The sequence below is a fragment of the Plectropomus leopardus genome, chromosome 9 (assembly GCF_026936395.1).
Source record: "Plectropomus leopardus strain MGB_pleo_1.0 chromosome 9, ASM2693639v1, whole genome shotgun sequence".
In the NCBI taxonomy this organism is placed as follows: Eukaryota; Metazoa; Chordata; class Actinopteri; order Perciformes; family Serranidae; genus Plectropomus; species Plectropomus leopardus.
In genome coordinates this window covers 11,286,398-11,304,819 of record NC_142184.1, presented here as the reverse complement: position 1 = coordinate 11,304,819, position 18,422 = coordinate 11,286,398, and the positions used below count along the sequence as shown (strand labels likewise).

Here is an 18,422-nt window from a genome sequence, read left to right as displayed (position 1 = left end):
TGAAGTACAGTATGTTTATTTCGATAAGTGTTTTGGGCAGTAACAAGTACAAACCTGTTTCATTCACCTCTGTACATAGTTTACTTTTTTTAAACAGTTGATAATGTTATGTGTATCATCTCTATAGACTAAACGGTGAGTGAGCATTTCATGAACAAACAAGCTACAAGAAAATAAGAACACCAATTCCATTCATTTAAAAAGACAATACAAAATCCAGACATTTCTTTACATGAGCAATAACAATTCAAGTGCAAATATCATTATCGACTCTATGATACATCATAGCAAACTCTCGTTAAAAGGCAACAATAAAAAACAAAACAAAAAAAAAGATCAGGTTGCAGGAAAGAAGCTGATTCTGGTGGGAGGAGGATTTTGGGGAATGAGGGCCAAGTGAGCGCACTGGGAAGCTGCCTGCTGGCATTTACTGTAGTACACAGGGATACTGGAGACCAGATTTATGTACTCTGAAAATTTTAAAGTTATGAAAATTTTAAAGTTATGAAAGATGGCTTGGCCCAGCATCACCCACAAGTTTGACCATGTGGTCAAAATCCCTTTGTGTCATCCTAAAATTTGGGTACATAATATAAAGTGTACCATTTCAGTTATTTGTATTTACATGAGTGGGGATAAAACATACTCCCCGAAAAATCTGTTAATCAGTGAGCAAGCGTCAACTCAAGTTAATTTCTTTAGAGGGTTGAATATACAAGTTTGGAATTGGGTTGGAATTGTTTTTACCAAATTGACTGCAGTGGTAGTACTAATGACTTTAAAGGAACAGTCCCTAAATTTTGGTGAATACTTGTAAGTACTATACTGTAGGCAACTGGACTTGAGTTTGTAGAAAGTGTTTCAAGAAACTCAAGAAAGTTCATTAGCCTACAATGTAACATTAAGAATTACCATGACTTGGATGACTGAGAATCTTCACCAACTTGGGAAATACTTACTTACTTACCTACACTTACTGAATATTTACTTTTTTATGGAGAGTCCTTCCTACAACCTGTTGCATCAGCGATATGAAAGTTCTCTCTAAAGTTAGGGTGTGAAGACACTAAATGATGCGTTGGAACTTGTTGGTTTGATTGTAAATCTGTGTCAGTGTTTGGTTGACCCTAGGATCACTGCTCAGCCTTGCTTTAAATTGTTCGGAGTGGCCCCGGTATTTCAGTGAAAAAAATCCCCTTTGGCCAAAAAAACATTTTGCCCATAGACCACCACTGTAAAAGTTATCTGTAAAACTGCTGACAGGACGCTCACACTTTCGATCCATTGTGGCTTTATTTTTGTAAGACTTTCCTCTAGCCGACAAAAGCCATTCAAAATAATCTGTAATGTCATCACAATGTAAAGTTGAGCAAGAACTCACAAGCGGAGCCAATAATACAAACATGACTGCACAGTCACAGGGCTACATACCACGGAAGTAAACTTGGAAGCTAGAAGCTTATTTTGGCATATTTGCCAGGCAAGCAATTTCATTTGACTGAGCAAGCACTATCTTGGAGTGCAGTATCTATTTATTACAAATCTATGGCTGTACTGTGGAGATGCAAAGTTCCTCTTAGCTACTCTGGCGTAAAGTCCTCACGAACCAAAACACTGTCGCAGAAAATGATGTTCTCACTTTCTGTATCCAATCAATGAAAAATACTAAATTTAGGCAGATGAAACTGTGACGTTATCACAAACACGTGAAAGCCTACATTGGCAGAATGTCATAAATAAGTTGTTAATTACAACCTTATATATTTGCTTGCCAATTTGACACACGGTGATATTTATGTGTAATAATGCACTAAGTTGTTCAATTTTAAGCATTTCTATTTTGAGTATAGAGGCACAAGATCACCTTTGGGTATAATTTATCTCTAAGAACACATTGCCAACGCAAAGAACAGCCCTTCCTCCATGTCACTCCAACTTTAAAAACGTTGAGCCATGACAGTCACTATTTAACGAAGGACTTCTCAACTACTAAATGCTAGGTGTGAGATTTGAGCTGTAACTTATGTCTACATTGGAACTATTTCCTTGAAATGCTAGTAGCACATATACTCCAACCTAAGTTAGAAATAACGTTCAAACTAGGATACGTTTGAACTTGCACATAGCTGATGCAAACTGATTCCAGGAAGTCACCGCCAAGTAATGGTGCAACAGAAGTGGCACTGAATTAGTGAGTTTTAGAGAAGCTGGTAGGTAGATTTACCTTTGGACAGAGCTAGGTTAGCTGTCTCCTGGCTATAGCTTTATACTTGCTGTTCAGATGAGAGTGGTATGAGTCTTATCTGATTCACAGCAAGAAAGCAATTTCCCCAAAAATCAAACAATTCCTTTAACTACTTGGCAGATCCTAGTATGAAGCAAAGTGTTACATTTTTAAAACTTAAATTTTACCCTGTTTTGGTCACTGTTTTGAAATCACAAAGAATATTTTCTACACACCAAATACTTTTATGTTTTTTTGTTTTCTTTTGACAGACTATACATTTTTTTAGTGTTTCTCTGAATACGAGCAGTTACATGTTGAAACCTGAACATCTTCTGCCCATTGTGACTGATAAATATTTAATACAATGAGTCAACAAGAATGCAGCCAAACGTGCATTTCACAAGCTTTGTTGTGCATCACAATGGTGTATAACCAAATTTAAGATGTGTATTTTTTTCATTCATTGCACTTTGTACTAAAAAAAGGTAGGATGACGGGCTCTAAATTTAGTGCACAAAACAAAGTGACCCGCCCATTTCGGGCGGTCTTTGGAAGAGCTGTCTTCATTGGGACAGAACAAAATGTGTGTAGGGTGTTTGAGGGGTCACTGGGTGTCTTTGGATTTGAGACTTGTGGGGCAGAAAGTGATTTTTGGGGTCCTGCGTAAGAAATTTAGGATTTAAGAATTCAACCCTCGTCTAATTTATTTTCATTATTTACAAGATTGAAATAAAAACACGATAAAACTGGTAGTCCACAGACAGGCAATGTGAGATTATCAACTTACTGTGTGTAAGAACTTAAGTATTTCAGATGTAGAGCTTCCTTTAGTTTCAAACCTAGAGACTATTAGTGTGTCGAGTACATCAGAAAGACAAAATGAGATTGAAGAATTAAAGTGACCTTTTAAAAGAAGCAGCAAACATAATGTCCCTCAAAGACATTTCTCTCTATCTCTCTCTCAGAGACATGTTCCACTAGACATCACATTATCTCATTTCTGCGGCTCTCGCAAGTTTGTTATTCATCTCCCAAATGTCCACTATGTTCCTGGAATGATAAACCACCTGTTCGTATTTGCTTTAAGTTGAAAAAATAAAGAGCGACAGAAATTATCTGAAGGTTGGAAAACGTCGGCACAGTCTAGACAGACGGAACAAAACATAGATTAACTGTTTTAACAGTAAAACCCTTGGAAACTGCTCTAAGAGCTCAAATATAGTAAGGCTTTGAATGACCTGGAACACAGCTGTGATGTGAATTAACAACCGCTCCTCCTCGAGGACACAGACACTGGCGATGGAACCAGGGTTAAACAACACTTACACAACACTTACAGTCATACTTAATGGAAGGAGCTGGAGCTCAGACCGCTCATTTAAGCAAATACAATAACAAGCTCGATCAAGCTCAAACCGCGCACACAAAACGTTACTCCTACTGTCTGAAATAGGCGTTTCTATTGTTTTTTCTTTTTTTTTTTTTGTGGTTGCATTGCACAACAGAAACCAAACCCACTCACGTACTCTACATCCCCACTAAATGCTCGGGACTGCAGACCTGCGCTGAAGGGAATATGACAAAAATAAAAACCTAAAACACAAATTTTCAGTATTTCTCAGGTCTGCATAGTGTTATTGTCAAAGCCTATGGAAAATAAACATACTAGTATGTTTTTAAGTCCTGTGAGAGTTGTGGGATGTGGCCTGTAAGGTGGAGGGGGATGTCAGGGGTGCTTCAGCAGTTGTGTGAGCTTTACTTGTATGGTCGCAGAAAAGCGGACACTTTGCTGCTTATGAGGCGTATGAAGGAGCGAGGAAGCATCTCGTTGGACTCCCGAGTGGTGTACTTAAAGTAGTTGTTTGGGTGAGCCAGCACATCAAAAAGAGTCTTAATCAGTTTTTTATCCTGTGGGGAAGAACACACGGATGTAAATGCTGCACTTAAACGCATATTTTCATCCTTAATAATAGTTTGAATAACATTTGAAGCTATTACACAATGCTGGAAAACTAACTACACACCTGTTTTATGACGACAATAGCAAGTTTTCCCTGTATTAATGTACCATCTGACTCATGCAAGTACTAATGTTTGTTGGCAACAACTTTGTTTGGCGTAATAACACCTTGAAGGTACAGATCTCCCAGGTGATCTTATCTATCAACAAGAAATGAAGTCAGAAATGAACGCAGTAGGAAGGAAATCTGCTCACCTTGAGGATTTCTTGATGGTTTTCTGATGCATAGAGTCTTCCATCTCGCACTATGTCCTCTACGAGCTGTTCATAGTCCTCTGAATTCATAAAAACAAGACACATTATCAAAAAAAAGGTGGTGAAATAACATTAATAGACAGAACAACTGAATTATGGCAATTGTCCTCAAATGGGGTAACACCTACCCCAAGGATCAAGGGAGTGTGTAAGTTAAAAAAAAAAGAAGATAATTATTGGTCACGTATAACTCCTTAAATTATTATATTACAAAACCGTAAGTGTAACTTGTCCAAAAGACGCAGTTCAGTACAACTAAAATGCCGTCCTGTTGTTAGTGCATGATGACAAAAGCATTGTTAATGATGGACTTCACACATTTGAAATATTATGTGTTTTACAGTTACAAGCTGTTTTTTTCTCCGGTAAAACAGGCGGTAAAGTAGACACAGTGCTGTATTGTACATCTTCACATAGGTTTCTTTTCTTTACCAAAATTATTTGGGGCTGGTCAAGGGTTACTGTGCAGAAAAAAAAATTCAAAGGGTGAACATTCCTGTAAAAACAAACTGAAAATCACTTACCAATGCCACATTTCAGAATAAATTTAACTACTAAATAAATCAAAGAAATAAGTGCAGAAGGAGAAACCACACAAGCTTGGAAGGGCATTTGTAATGGACGGATGCAAGAGTAATGATGGTAACAACTGCGCATAATATAGAGAAGTTATGTTGTAGCACAAGACACAATTTGATGGACAAGAAAAGCTGACTTAATGCTTGAAATGTAAAAAAAAAAAAGAAAAAAAAGGCCCTAAAATTTTTCCATAATACTGTGTTTCTACTGCATTTTTTCTTTTAATTTAATTCAATTTGTCCTTATTTTCTTATTTTATTTGTATTTTACATGTATTTTGCACTTTGCACATTTGACGATTTTATGTCTTGTGATGCACTGTATAACTGGCTTTTGAAAAATGCTGTAAAATAGTTGTTATTGCAAATCATAGTCAAAACTTAAATAAATGTAGGGGACCTTATTAAAGAATTTTTGAGAGAGACAGAGTGGGAGACATAAAAATATCGAGTGACGGATGGATACATACACAGCTGTTGTGATAAATGAGCTGGCTACATACCATCGTAAGTAACATAGGGGATCTGAAAGCCTCTGGCGCTGTTTGCCTCATTGGACTTAAAGTTAATCCAGAGACGTCTGGAGCGAGCGGTGAAGGCGATGGGCCGCTCGTACGTCTGACACGTCTCGTAGGTGGTGATGGATGTGGCTGACCCTTGCAGGGGGACAGAAAGGACAACAGTGACTTATTAGGTTTGTATGGAGCAGTTAGAAACAGTATAAACCCTAAATTACACTGACACATCAACGGGAGAGACAGACACTCACAGTTCTTCCTCATGACCAGCACATCTCCGCACTCATCCTCCGATGGCAGGAAGATCTCCGGCACCACAATTAGGATCTTGCGCTTGCTGGGCGGGTTGATGTTCCAGATACACTCCACATTGGCAGGGTAATTACCGGGATAGTTTGGTGACTCAATGTAACCCATGAATTCGCCCATCTCGCCACCACATTGCCTGTCTAGACATACGCAAACAAAACAAATCATACTCCAGCTCATGATTAAGAAATCTGAAAACACTAAACAGTAATTTTCATACTCACTCTTGCACTGAGAGACACTTGTGGCACCATCGAAATCAGTGGTGGTGTTCCCAGGGCAGGAGATACAATAGTTCTGTCTAAACTCTGTCTGGTACGTCCCTACCGGGCAGCGGATACACCTGTGTACCGTGGTGTTGTAGTAATGACCTGGAGAACACTGAACTGCAGGGTAGAGATGAAGATGCACATTAAGTAGGGAGAGTTTTGGAGAATTATTTGAGGATATACTGGCTGTTGTAAAAAGAGCACAAGCTGACCTTTGACCTCACAATCGTGGAAGGAGCTGGCACCTTCCCGCTTGGTGCTCAGTCCTCCCCCGCACGGGAAGCAAAGGGTCCGTCCCAAATCTGGTTGGTAGGTGCCCTGAGGGCACGCCTGACAGGGTTTGAACCCATCGCTGGAGAAGTACCCCGTATGACACTGACCTACATTAGAGGGTAAGGACATCAACACCTCGCAGGATCAGAAATACATGTTTAACATCGTGCCTGGGATTTAAAACTAGGCTACCTGCACAGGAAGAGATGTTTCGTGCCCCAACAGGCCCGTGGCCGTCACTGCCGGGGCAGAGGTCACAGGCCAGCTGCCCCTCCTTCTCCTGGAAAGTGCCGGGTGGACACTGGACACAGCGCTCCTGCTCACCGTGGTAATAAGACCCCGACGAGCATCTGACTGAGAGAATATCCACAACGGCTCCGGTCAGAGAGGACACACTTCACTTTAATCAGGTCAAAGAAACACAATACAGAAATGCAAACCTTTAAAGGGACAGATAATCCACGGACTGTGTTGCAAATACATGAGGGGAGCAGAATATTAGAGACACCTCTAAATATAATGCAGTACCACTACATCCTCCTGAACACCTTTATGATAATGTCAGAAAAACCGAAGTTTATTTGCATCACAAATGTAGACTATATGGCTAAAAAGTTATGTTTATTAGACTGTAGGTGTCTGTTTGCTGTTTCAAAATAGTCCCCTATCACAAGTGTGTTGGCCATTTTGTAGTAGTGTTTGAATTCTCAGCTGTTAATTTCATCCACTATATAGTGCACTATAAAATGCCCACAATGCACAGCAAATTTGAGTGTACATGCAATGTACACCACATTTAGCTCCCGTCTACCACAATGCTATGCGGTCGTGTATTTCCGGTGGAAAAAATTTCCAAGTAGTGTCTGAAATCGCGTTTGGTTATTCCCTATATAGTGCACTATTTAATACACACTACGTAGTGAATAGTGAGTGAGTGAATGCAGGGACGGTTTTGAACACAGCTAATGAAAGTTTACTACCGAACAAGGAATGCAGATTATAACACCATAAATGACACTTGATATATATACACACACATACTGTACATACATAGTTATATTGTACTTCTCATACATATCTATGATCCATACCATAATATTTTCTTATTGGCATTCTACATTTTACTTTGTACAACAGCTTCCCTCAGGTTAAATAAAGTTCTACATTATCTCAACTCATGTTAAATGGCAGACTATCTGAATCTGCTGTTGTCATCACGGTAAAAACAGCTCATCTAACACTTCCCGTGCAGCTCTCCGGTCTTACCACATCGCCCTCCATCCCTCTCCCAGCCCGGGCCACAGTTTTCCTGAACGGGAGCAGCTTGTGGAAGTTTCTGAGCCACCTCGTACTCCAAACCAGCGACACGAATCAGGAAGCGCTCCTGGTTGATGGACTTCTTCAGAGCCTTGATGTACGTCTTAACCTGCTTCTCCATGCGCTGTCTCAGGCAGCTGAGGTTGCAACTCCCTGATTACGGGTAAACATACTGTGTTTCAGTCAAAAACACACAGCAGATGCTAAAATAACATATTTACACTCCATCTTAATATAAAATATTGCTTTGACTTGGACATTGAAGTTGCTGTCTTTGACTAATGATGAATCTAATGAACTAACTAACTGATGAATCTGTCGGTTGTTCAGTAAAAAGATCACGAGGTCTACACAGGCCGCAGCTGTAGATGTGCTGTTTTAAAGCGATGACTGACCTGTGGTGTCTCCAGGTTTGACTTCAGCTTCCAGCTCCAAAGTAATACGTGTTACCTCTTTGTTGGAGGGGTTGCGAGCACGCCGCCCTTTAGCTTTCTTAGAGGAGTCACATTTGAGGTTCACAAATGTCACCAGGCAGTTGCTGCAGGGCTGCCCCCCTCCTGTGGACAACACGATATCAGTAAACCCAAATCATGCATTTATAATGAATGCTGATTATTGCTGGAGAGTTAAGGTCTATAATAAGATATACCTCAAGGGCAGCAGATACATCATCAGTTTATTACAAACATTTTACATTTAGATTTACATATACTTCAATTTTCTTCAGGCTTAATAGTTAATTTAGTCTAATATTGAAACATTATTTATATGAGGGCTTACAATTGTTTTCTTTATGAATTCATCTAGCATTTTTTTTCTTGGTTGATTAAAGGTATAATAGGATTTTCCTAAAACGCAACGTATAGACTCATACACAAGTAATCCCTCTCAATTATAGCAGCGTGCATCCAAGACAAAGAGCAAAAAAAACCCACAAATATTTCAAGGTAAAATGCCAAGTGGACAAAACTCATTCTAAAACAAGAGTAGATCTTGGTTGGCTTTGTTAACTTGCTTATGTATCACCTTTTCTGTTACAACAAATGTCTCGTCCCTATAATATAGAAATGCAGAAGTGCAGGATGAGGGCGTAATACTGTGAGTTATGCACTCTGTTATCTGTCTTACCCAAGTGTATTTATTTAGTCTAAAAACGAGATAGAATATATGCAGGCATGTGAGTGAAAATTAGTTTGTCCGTAGCACGCACAGGTAACACAGCATGATCCTAACAAGATGTTTGAAAAAATTAATGCAGTGTCTCTATAATAGATATAATATAATATAGATATATGCAATTTGGATAAAGATATAATATAATAGCTTCCAGTATACATACAAGCAGTGTCGGGAGGCGGGGCAAAGTTTTAATAATGTGTTAACAAAAAGCAACCAACAATCCCTAAATAGTATACCTTTAAGCAGTAACTTGCTTTGTCTATAAAATGTCAGAAAATTGTGAAAAAATGTCCTTTGTAATTTGTGCAAACCAAATTTCTTGTTTTGTCCAACCAACAGTCTGAAACTCTAAATTATAAATCTAACACAATAAAGAAAAGCAGCTAATGCTCACATTTGAGCAGCTATCACTGTGGATATTTTTGCATTTTTGTTCGAAAATGTAACAAAGAGATTAATTCATTATCAAAGAGTTAATTTTTTTATGTTGATTGACCGTGGGTTTTTGGGGGGGGGTTTTGCATTTCATGTAAAGCATCTTTGAGAATCTAGAAGACCACTATATAAGTCCTATCTATATTAATATTATTATTATTAGTAGTAGTGGTAATAATAATTGTTTCAGCTCTAAATGAGTGTTCATCCCTTTAATTTTTTAATAAATAACAGCATAAGCATACAGCAGCACACACAAACTAAGACTGACCTGGTCCTAGAGTCCGTCCTCTGTCCTCGGTCCTGCCGGTCAGCTTCGGGTGTAGATGACATTTGGCATTTTTAATCTTGAAAGAAGCCGTCTGCTTCACTGGAGGGGCCAGAGTCTCTACAGACAAACACAGCACAGTGGGTAGGAGCACACTGCAACATCACACTGCTGCCACGGCAAAAACAGACCGACTGTGACTAACTGATTGTTTTAAGTGTTCACGTGATTATAGGGATCTGTGGGGAGGCGAACCTATGCAGCTCTGACTGCTGCTGGAGTTGAGCCTGGCAGGAGACTTCCCTCTGAGGATGGGGATACCACAGCTGACTGAGTAGCTGTTGTCAGACTCTGCAAAAGGTCAAACAAAAACAAAACAAGAATTATTGCCATGCAGATGTATGCCTCCATGCACCAGTCAAGTTGCAATTGACTAGTTTACATCCAAGTCATCCCTCGTCTGCACAGAAGGTCCATACAGTCACAGTGTTGAGGTGGGCACCCACTATAAGTGTCACTAATTTAGCATCTGACCAAATGTGTTTACCTTTGCCTCTGAGATATGACGTTTGAGTAATGGCCAAGTTTTTTTGCAGAACATTACGATGTAAGTTAGGTCACAGTGACCTTGACCTTTGTACACCAAATTCTAATCAATTCATTGTTGAGTCCAAGTGAACGTTTGTGCCAAATCTGAAGAAATTGCCTCATGGTGTTCATGAGATATTACCCTCACAAGAATGAGATGGATGAGGTCACAGTTGCCTTGACCTTTGACCTATATCCACCAAAATCCAATCAGTACATTCTTGGTTCAAAGCGCATATTTGTGCTAAATTTAAAGAAATTCCCCCAAGGCGTTCTTGAGACATCATGTTCATAAGAATGGGAAGGATAAACGCACGGACGGAGGGACAACCCAAAAACATAGCGCCTCCGACCATGGCTATCACGGTGTGAAGCATTATCACTTAAGACAATGTTCAAAATTCTGAATTTAAAAGGACTTCTGTGTCAGTGTTTTTGTGACATACCTGCCAGATAGTGAGCCTTAGATGCACAGGTAAGAGAGCAGCTCTCTTTCTTGCCTGTCTTGCTGCAGGTCAGAGTGGCTTTTGGTGCCACCAGTCCAGCCGGACATTTCACCAGCTCTGAGAGAAAATACAAAATCCACTCAAAGTCACAAACTGTTGACAAAGAAAGCTGAGAGAGAGGAATGATCCTGGCACTGGTGTGAGGAAACTGAAGTGTTTGTGTGACTGTGTGTGTGTGTGTGTGTGTGTGTGTGTGTGTGTGTGTGTGTGTATGTCAGTGAATTGACCACAGGGGGGCAGTGTTGCTCCATACCAACACAGTCCTTCCTGTTCCAGTGCAGCTTGTACCCTGGTGGACAGGTACACTCGTAGCTCCCCAGGGTGTTGATGCAGCCGTATTTACAACCTCCCCGGTTTATACTGCATTCATCAATATCTGCAAATAAATGTTTAGACATAGACACACATAAATGTCACCGGAAGGACTAATTGGACACATACTGTACACACTTTAAAAGATAAAATGGGGAAGGAAAAGGATTTTCATTGACACTGATAAACTATGTGTTCAGTTTAAAGAGATCTGGAGTCAATTTTGTTGACTAAAATGAAAAAAAAAGAAACTGGCTTATTAAGAACCAGCCCAGCTGTGAATGAGGAGTTCTTGAGAGTTCAGATCACTTCTTCCTGTCAGAGAGACACATCCTAAGATGATTAATGTGTTTGCGTGTAAACAGAAGTGATTCTTCTTCGTTTTGATGTCGCCACATTCAATTTCACAGTCAAAACGTCTTTGCTCTCTCAGTGAGGAAGACTTGTGGCGAGCAGTAAATTATAATCACCTTTTCAAACACATGCTGAGCTAAAACCACTAAAAGCATCCGGGATCCAGATGCAGGCTCGCTGCCATTGACTCCAGACAGAAAATCAGTTTAGTGGGTAGAACTGAGGATGCGGCAGCCTGCGGACAAGCGGCGGAGACACTGGGACAGAGACGGAGATAATGGCAGTGATTGATGATCTGGCCCGCTGATATGAAATGCTCTTCCTTGTCTCATTCAATTATTCACCCTGAATAAAAACAGTCTGCGTGCCTCTGCGCTCCCTGAAGAAGATGATGACTTCATCAACGGCGACGTGCAGCCAGAGCTGCTTGGAAATGTTACAAGAGGTGCGCTGCTTATCCTCTGCATCAAAGCACTCAATTTAAAGGACAAAGAACTCTAATGAATATCTGATGGAGGGGCAGCTCATCTGCCAGCAACTGTTGTTTTGACTCCTTTGTTCCTCCCACTTTTGAAATGTAACCAAACAGACGCATTGTGACCTTTCTCCAGAGCCTTTTTTCCTTGTGTGTTCTTGTAGAAAGATGAGTCAAGAGGGAATAAAAAGAGACAAATTGACATTTAGACTCAACAGTTGCTTTGTGTAATTTGTAAGGAATTTCGGGATGGCTTGGGAGAGTTCACGGAAATTGACTAATCTTTAAATTTGAATCACTTTCATGCACTCGCTCATCAACATCAGGAGCTCCCAGTCTAAACATGGTGGTGTGGGTTTTTGAAAGGATTTTTTTCTAACCACAACATGGACAAATGGAACTGTTACAGGTACGGTTTGTAAGATTTAAGGAGATTTGGTGGCGTCTAGTGATGAGGACTGCAGGTTGCAACAAGCTGAAACTTGTACTTGTACTTAGTATTCCTGCAGTGTTTATCGTTCAGGAGGTTTTTACCGGGAGCCGAATTATCCGCAGAGGTCTCTTCCTCTCCAAAACACACTGACCAGGTGATTACAACTGGTGAAAACACTGAGTGATGCAGTTTCACGTTTCAAATCAGCGTCTCGCCTACTCCGTTTCCAACTTTGCAGAAGACACAATAGGTAAACATCTGAGACACCGAGCAAGAGAGGGAATGAGGGAGGGAGAGAGAGAGAGACCGTCGCTAACTGCTAAGTTAAAGCAGCGAATAAAGCTTAAAGTATGTAAACAACTGTGGGATTATCAGGAAGTCGCTAAAAGAGTGAGAGAGCTATGAGTTCTTCAGCAGAACTAGTGTGAGTTTACATGTGTAGCAGATATTTAACAGCTGTAATGAAGAACATCACAAAGCTTTTTTGGGGTTGTCCGTTCTGGGCTACTGTAGAAACATGGCGGTACAACATGGCAAAATCCGTAGATGAGGACCAGCTCCCTATGTAGATACACTCAAAGGTAACATAAACATAACGACTCTTATTTCTAGGTGATTATACACTAAAGAAAACATACTTATTACATTACATTTTTGCCGGTTTATCCCCCCAAATCCTATTAACTGGACCTTCAAAATATCAAGATATCAAAATAACTCTGTGTGGTTTTGGGGAATAAACACTGTCTTTCTCTCATCGATGTATACATACATGTGTCAGTACCACAGTAAAGCAATTATTTTGTGGTCAATGCTGCCTGGATAAAATGAGGTAAATACAAAAATACTTAAAGTATTTAGTCACACCAGCTTCAACTCTATTTTCTTACCAGATAAGCAAAGCTGAGAGGAAGAATAGCTGGATACACTCTCACTTGGGAGGAATGTTGACAGGCCTCGGCACAATGCTTGACAGCAGGTCACTGACCTAATTGGGTTTGTTTAGGGTGAGTCTATTGTTAAACACTGAGCACAGCTTTCTGGACTGTTTGGCAGTTATATTTCGGTTGATAAACCTCACAGGGAATAACATAACCTTGGCTATGGCCAAAAGTGAGAAAGTACAACAGGGAGCGCCATAAATCTCCAGGGTTATCTAACAGTTCCAACAGCGCCGATGAAAAGCAGAGGGAAGTCATTCATCACCTTCTCTCTCAACAATGGTATAGAGAGTCACTTACGCCTGACCATCTTCCCTCCGCTCAGCGGCTCAGTGTGGCCTGATCACAGTCCATCATGGGAGTAAAAGCTCTACAAATCCAATTCTGGCGCTTCTATTACCTGAACTGACAGCTAATACGGCTGCCTGTGTGTGCGAAGGATCCAATAAAGCTATCATCTAAAATACAGTTTGTGTAATTCTAACCGTACATATAGAGGGTGGATCAGATAAAAGCCCTGACAATACTATATAATCCAGTAGCATTACAACAATTTTTCAGACTCTGTAATAACACTCTAATACACTGGTTCGCAAACCGTGGTATGTGTACCCTCCCTCTAGTGGTATGTAGAGGAATCTCCAAAATATTTGGAAAAATAAATAAATAATTCAAATATTTGTAATGCTATTAAATACTACAATATTTCAAATGAAAATAATTAAGGCTTATTTTCGCTTAATGTTATGTACGTAACAGATGTGGACAAAGCCTTCTGTTCGAGTTGGTGGACACATTTTTTTTTTCAGCATGAAAGCCATGAAATTTCTATCCCCATACAAGGCAGCGAGGAGCTAAACTGGAAGGTAGTTGTTTGGCTGGTGCAAGTCTCTAGTGTGCTTGCTCTATCGGCCCCACAATGCGAAGGATTCAGGTAATTTCACACTGTAAAAAATAGAGGGTTTTTTTGCTTTTTGCACCACTGAGCAACTTTTACAGGAATGAAGGGGGGTCTGCCTCCAACTGGCTACTTCCTGTTGAGCACTCTGCTAACTTGAATGGGGATGAAATTATTTGATCGTGAGGCTCTTCTAGACTTTCTAGATGTTATCTAATTGGATAGATCAGATTTTAATTGTGAACAGGGGTTATGATGCTCAAGAAAATGTATCAACTGATTTACAGTCTCTTTCACAATGGAAGTATTTTTGGGTCACATTGCATCATGTCACAGTGTAATTACACTTTTTGGCAACTACAAAAACTGGCTTTAAAGCACAGCACAGTTCCTGGGGGACTGACGCATACCTTCATGATTACAGCATTTACGAGCAAAACTGTGACATGTTAGTAAGCTGAGGTAAAAGGAACGGTCTAAAAACCTTGCAATCACTGCCCCAAACGGGTACTATTAGAAACTGAAGAGGACCACAATCAACATGAGTGCAAGAGCTAGTGGCTACTTAAGCAGCGGCAGTAAAATCTGCACAGCACCTGATGAGGGGCTGGCCCTCGCAGTGTATGAGAGTTGTGTACAGTAGTTCAAGTGCCAGTTCTAGTGCTCTAGTCGGTCAGAGTGGCGGTACTTGGAGAGCCTATTATTTTCTGAGGTGGCGTAAAAGGTTTGAGACCCACTACTATAAGATGTTCCACCTCGAGCACATGGCAACTGCATACTAAGGCTTTTTAAAGGAATGTTTATCTTTATTAGGTTGTGAGAGATATAGAGATATAGAGAGTACACATGCAGAGGTCGTCAGTTGGGCATGTTGCGGTAAGAGAGTGTAACTGACTGCACTGTTGTGTTTGTGCAAACCTCATGAACCCAAACATACACGTTACCTCTCTCTAGTCTCGTTCCTTATTCTACATTCTGTTGCTACATTCCTGATCAGTAGACCTGTCAAACTACAGACAAAAAAAACACAGAACAAATCACTGCAAAGCTATGTATTTCGAGTGCATATGCGCTGCCTCTCCCAGAACTACTGTGAGGCCCTGAGGCGCTGGAGACGGCAGCAGATTCTAACTGGTGATACACACTCCATCAAAGGGCCGCCGCAACACCCTGATGTGCTCTGGCGGGCCTCTTGCTGCCTGCCAGGCAGATCTGACGCGCCCCCACACACCTCCTCCTGACACCAAAGGCTGCGTCTGCTATCTGTTCCACACCAGAGTACTGTGGGTACCTGCTAATGTTTGATGAACATGGTCATACTCCACCTTGAAGGACTATAACTGTGTTTTTCATGTTTTAGTCCATTAACTACAGCTCAAATTGCCAGAACACTTTACACTACAGTGTAGCAAAAGTTCTTTGATTGATTTCCTGCCTTCCAGGCAGCCACCTGCCTCAGCTCATTTCAATCGATCTGAAAATCAACTTGCAAAGACTTTAAACTAGCTTGAGAGTGATAACCCATCAGAGTCATTTAGTTACATCTTGTTATTGTTAAAGTGTGCAGCTGCATGCAGGGACTTCTCCATGTTTTTATTCTTTAATGATGCTGTGACATCCAGAGTCCGCTGAACATATGAACAATAACAACACACTGTGAAAACAATAACGGTCTAGTATTTGTTTCTCGAGTATGGTTATATTCCTGTTCAGAAGGTAACTCTCAGGACTCTGATGTCGGAATTAAATTACTTCAGTGTTTTAAAAAAACAGCCTTTGATTAGTTACCTTTTAATATGCTAATTAGCATTTAACACAAAATAATCGAGACTGATTGGAAACATTTCTTTGCAGGTACTTGGACATAAACCAAAGTATTGTACAAACATGACCTGATGATGGCGCTACAAGAAAAGCAAAGGTGACCAAAGTTATTACAATTTATCCTGAGGGGAAGATGAATGCATGCACCTCATTTCATGATAAGCATCAACAGTTGCTGGGAATTGGTGAAATTTCATTAATACTAATGCCATTGATAATTCTATTTATCAGTCTGGTTTCGTTCAGGAGTCTTGGAACCTCTTTGCTATTTAGTGAACCAGCTCACATTTTCACCAGTTTTGAGCCATTGTAACTAAGGATGTGTCATCAACCAAGGGCGATGCACAATGCACAATGCACAACAGAAGAGGCTGAATCATGGATTTTACGGATTGCCTGCAAAATTTTTCTCTGCATTTACAGATATTTGTTTTTATCCGAAAAACATGCATGACCCAACTACAACTGAAACCACTGCACGCTCTTTTCTGTGTTTCAGTTTCTAACTTGTCTCCATTGCTGCCTTATCCATCCCTTCTTTCCAATCTGTAGGATATGACACGCCCACTGATGTTGCCACAGTTTGCACTTTAGGTCAAGAAAACCTGCTATTTTTTGGTTCGGGTTCTGTTCCGAGTTCGGCTGAAATGCTCTGAACAGTTCAAAATCTGGTTTGGGAACTGGAACAGAACCCATTCCATATTGGTGCAAAAGGGGTATAAGTGATTCCTGATCAGTTTTCTGTGTGGAAAAGAAGTTGGCCTTTGCATGTTTTCAGCATCAACACAATTGTTTTCACATTTTTTTGATTAACAAAAAATCTGTTCAGCCTGCCTGTGTGGCGCCTATGTTATTATAATTTAGGAATTTAGGATATTCACCCTCGGTAATAGTTGTGTTGCTCCGTTCTGAAGCTGTGGCACTTGTGCGTAGAGTTTCATAAGCATGACTTTGCTGGAATTTAAGCTCATGTCCCAAAGGTGTTGCCACCCTGAATCAAAATGATCATTTTGCAGATATCATAAGAAGTAATCTTCCATTGTGAAATGAAGCCACACTGTGAACGGTTTCTTTTTCTGCTGGCATTGACAAAGAATTTGATGATCTAAGAGGCATATGGTTAAGATGGATCAGACAATTTGGAACCGGTTCTCAACTAGAAAAGCTTTCCCATTCACATCTGTACACTTGAGCACATTTCACTAAAAGCCACGAATATGAATCTCATGCTGGCGCTAGAGAAAAGGTCAGAGGACACCTAATCGTCCTCTGGGGACCATGAATGTCTGTACCAAATTTCATGGTTATCTATGTCACAGCTGATGAGATATTTTGGTCTTGACCAAAGACTATAACTACTCTGTGCTCGGCACTTTATATTAATTGACTCTGGCACTTTTATAGCTACCTCTTTTATATTGTGTGCAATGTGGTTTTTGCAGTACGCTTAATGTTTTTGATATTGTATGCAATGTGTGTCTTTTTTTAACTCTTATGCACGAATCCAGGAGTGGCACTCCTAATTTCACTGTAATAAAATACAGGCTTTCAGTTATATTCTAGACTGTCTGGCTAAGAACAACCAATGCCTCGTCTTTTATGCCACTATAAAAGACGAGATAATCTTCAGAACTTAAAAGTATATAAAATGACCTCTCTTACCAGCTAAAACTATCTGTTATAGTCTTTTATTATGCACAACATGCTGGAGGGAGTTTTATGTAAGCTGTCAGTAGAAATTTTAATTACCAATAATAATCTATTTCTAGTGTTATGATTTTCCTGCCAAACATGAGAGCAGCTAATGGATGGTTAGCAAAGAGGTGTGGGATGCAGAGGAGTGACGGACAGATTTACATGAAGGGACAAGGCGTTCTGGCTCACCTCCACAGTGTGCCAGGCCGTAGAGGACGTAGCCTTTGTGACAGAGGCACTGGAAACTGCCGGCAGAGTTGACACAGAAGTGGTCACAGGCACGGTCAAAAGAGCACTCGTCGATGTCTGCACAGATAAAAAGACATGCTGTTAGAAACTTCTCAGACAGTTCAACAAATCAGAGAAAAAAAGACGGTCTAACAGGGCTCTTCCATCCTCTTGTCATGGTATATTTTTCTGTTTTCATCTTTTGTCACTAGCTGCGATGGGTCAAATCACATTTTGCAACAAAAAAAAGCAAGATGAGATCTTTTAAAAGCAAGATGTCTTGTGTTTGGTACTTGCTATGGTGGTTGACCTCCTGCTGTCATTCAGTTTTCCATTTCGATGCACTGAAATGGAATTTTCAAAGTATTTTTGAAATAACACAGCAGGAGTCAAAAGAAAGTCAGCTCTTTACCTGATAATGGGAGCTGAAGTGCCGTTTTTCTCTCCCTGCCAATCACTGCCCCCTTTCTCCTCTTAACCATACCATAAATGACCCAGTAATATTAGTCCCCATAATTCG

At 40.3% G+C, this 18,422-nt stretch overlaps 1 protein-coding gene across 2 annotated transcripts in view; it reads right to left on the bottom strand.

Moving 5' to 3' along the window:
- The window catches only part of scube3 (signal peptide, CUB domain, EGF-like 3), a 106,366-nt gene continuing 87,944 nt past the window's right edge, over positions 1-18,422 (bottom strand). For both annotated transcript variants that reach the window (XM_042491616.2, XM_042491617.2), the window contains 14 exons: positions 17,864-17,980; positions 10,996-11,118; positions 10,683-10,799; positions 9,904-9,999; positions 9,652-9,768; positions 8,162-8,323; positions 7,716-7,919; positions 6,642-6,803; positions 6,389-6,556; positions 6,132-6,293; positions 5,850-6,047; positions 5,584-5,736; positions 4,443-4,522; positions 1-4,135 (listed from right to left, as the gene is read on the bottom strand). In XM_042491616.2, the coding sequence (XP_042347550.1) occupies positions 3,983-4,135; positions 4,443-4,522; positions 5,584-5,736; positions 5,850-6,047; positions 6,132-6,293; positions 6,389-6,556; positions 6,642-6,803; positions 7,716-7,919; positions 8,162-8,323; positions 9,652-9,768; positions 9,904-9,999; positions 10,683-10,799; positions 10,996-11,118; positions 17,864-17,980 (2,012 nt within the window). In that variant the 3' untranslated portion in view covers positions 1-3,982. The remainder of the gene's footprint in view (positions 4,136-4,442; positions 4,523-5,583; positions 5,737-5,849; positions 6,048-6,131; positions 6,294-6,388; positions 6,557-6,641; positions 6,804-7,715; positions 7,920-8,161; positions 8,324-9,651; positions 9,769-9,903; positions 10,000-10,682; positions 10,800-10,995; positions 11,119-17,863; positions 17,981-18,422) is intronic.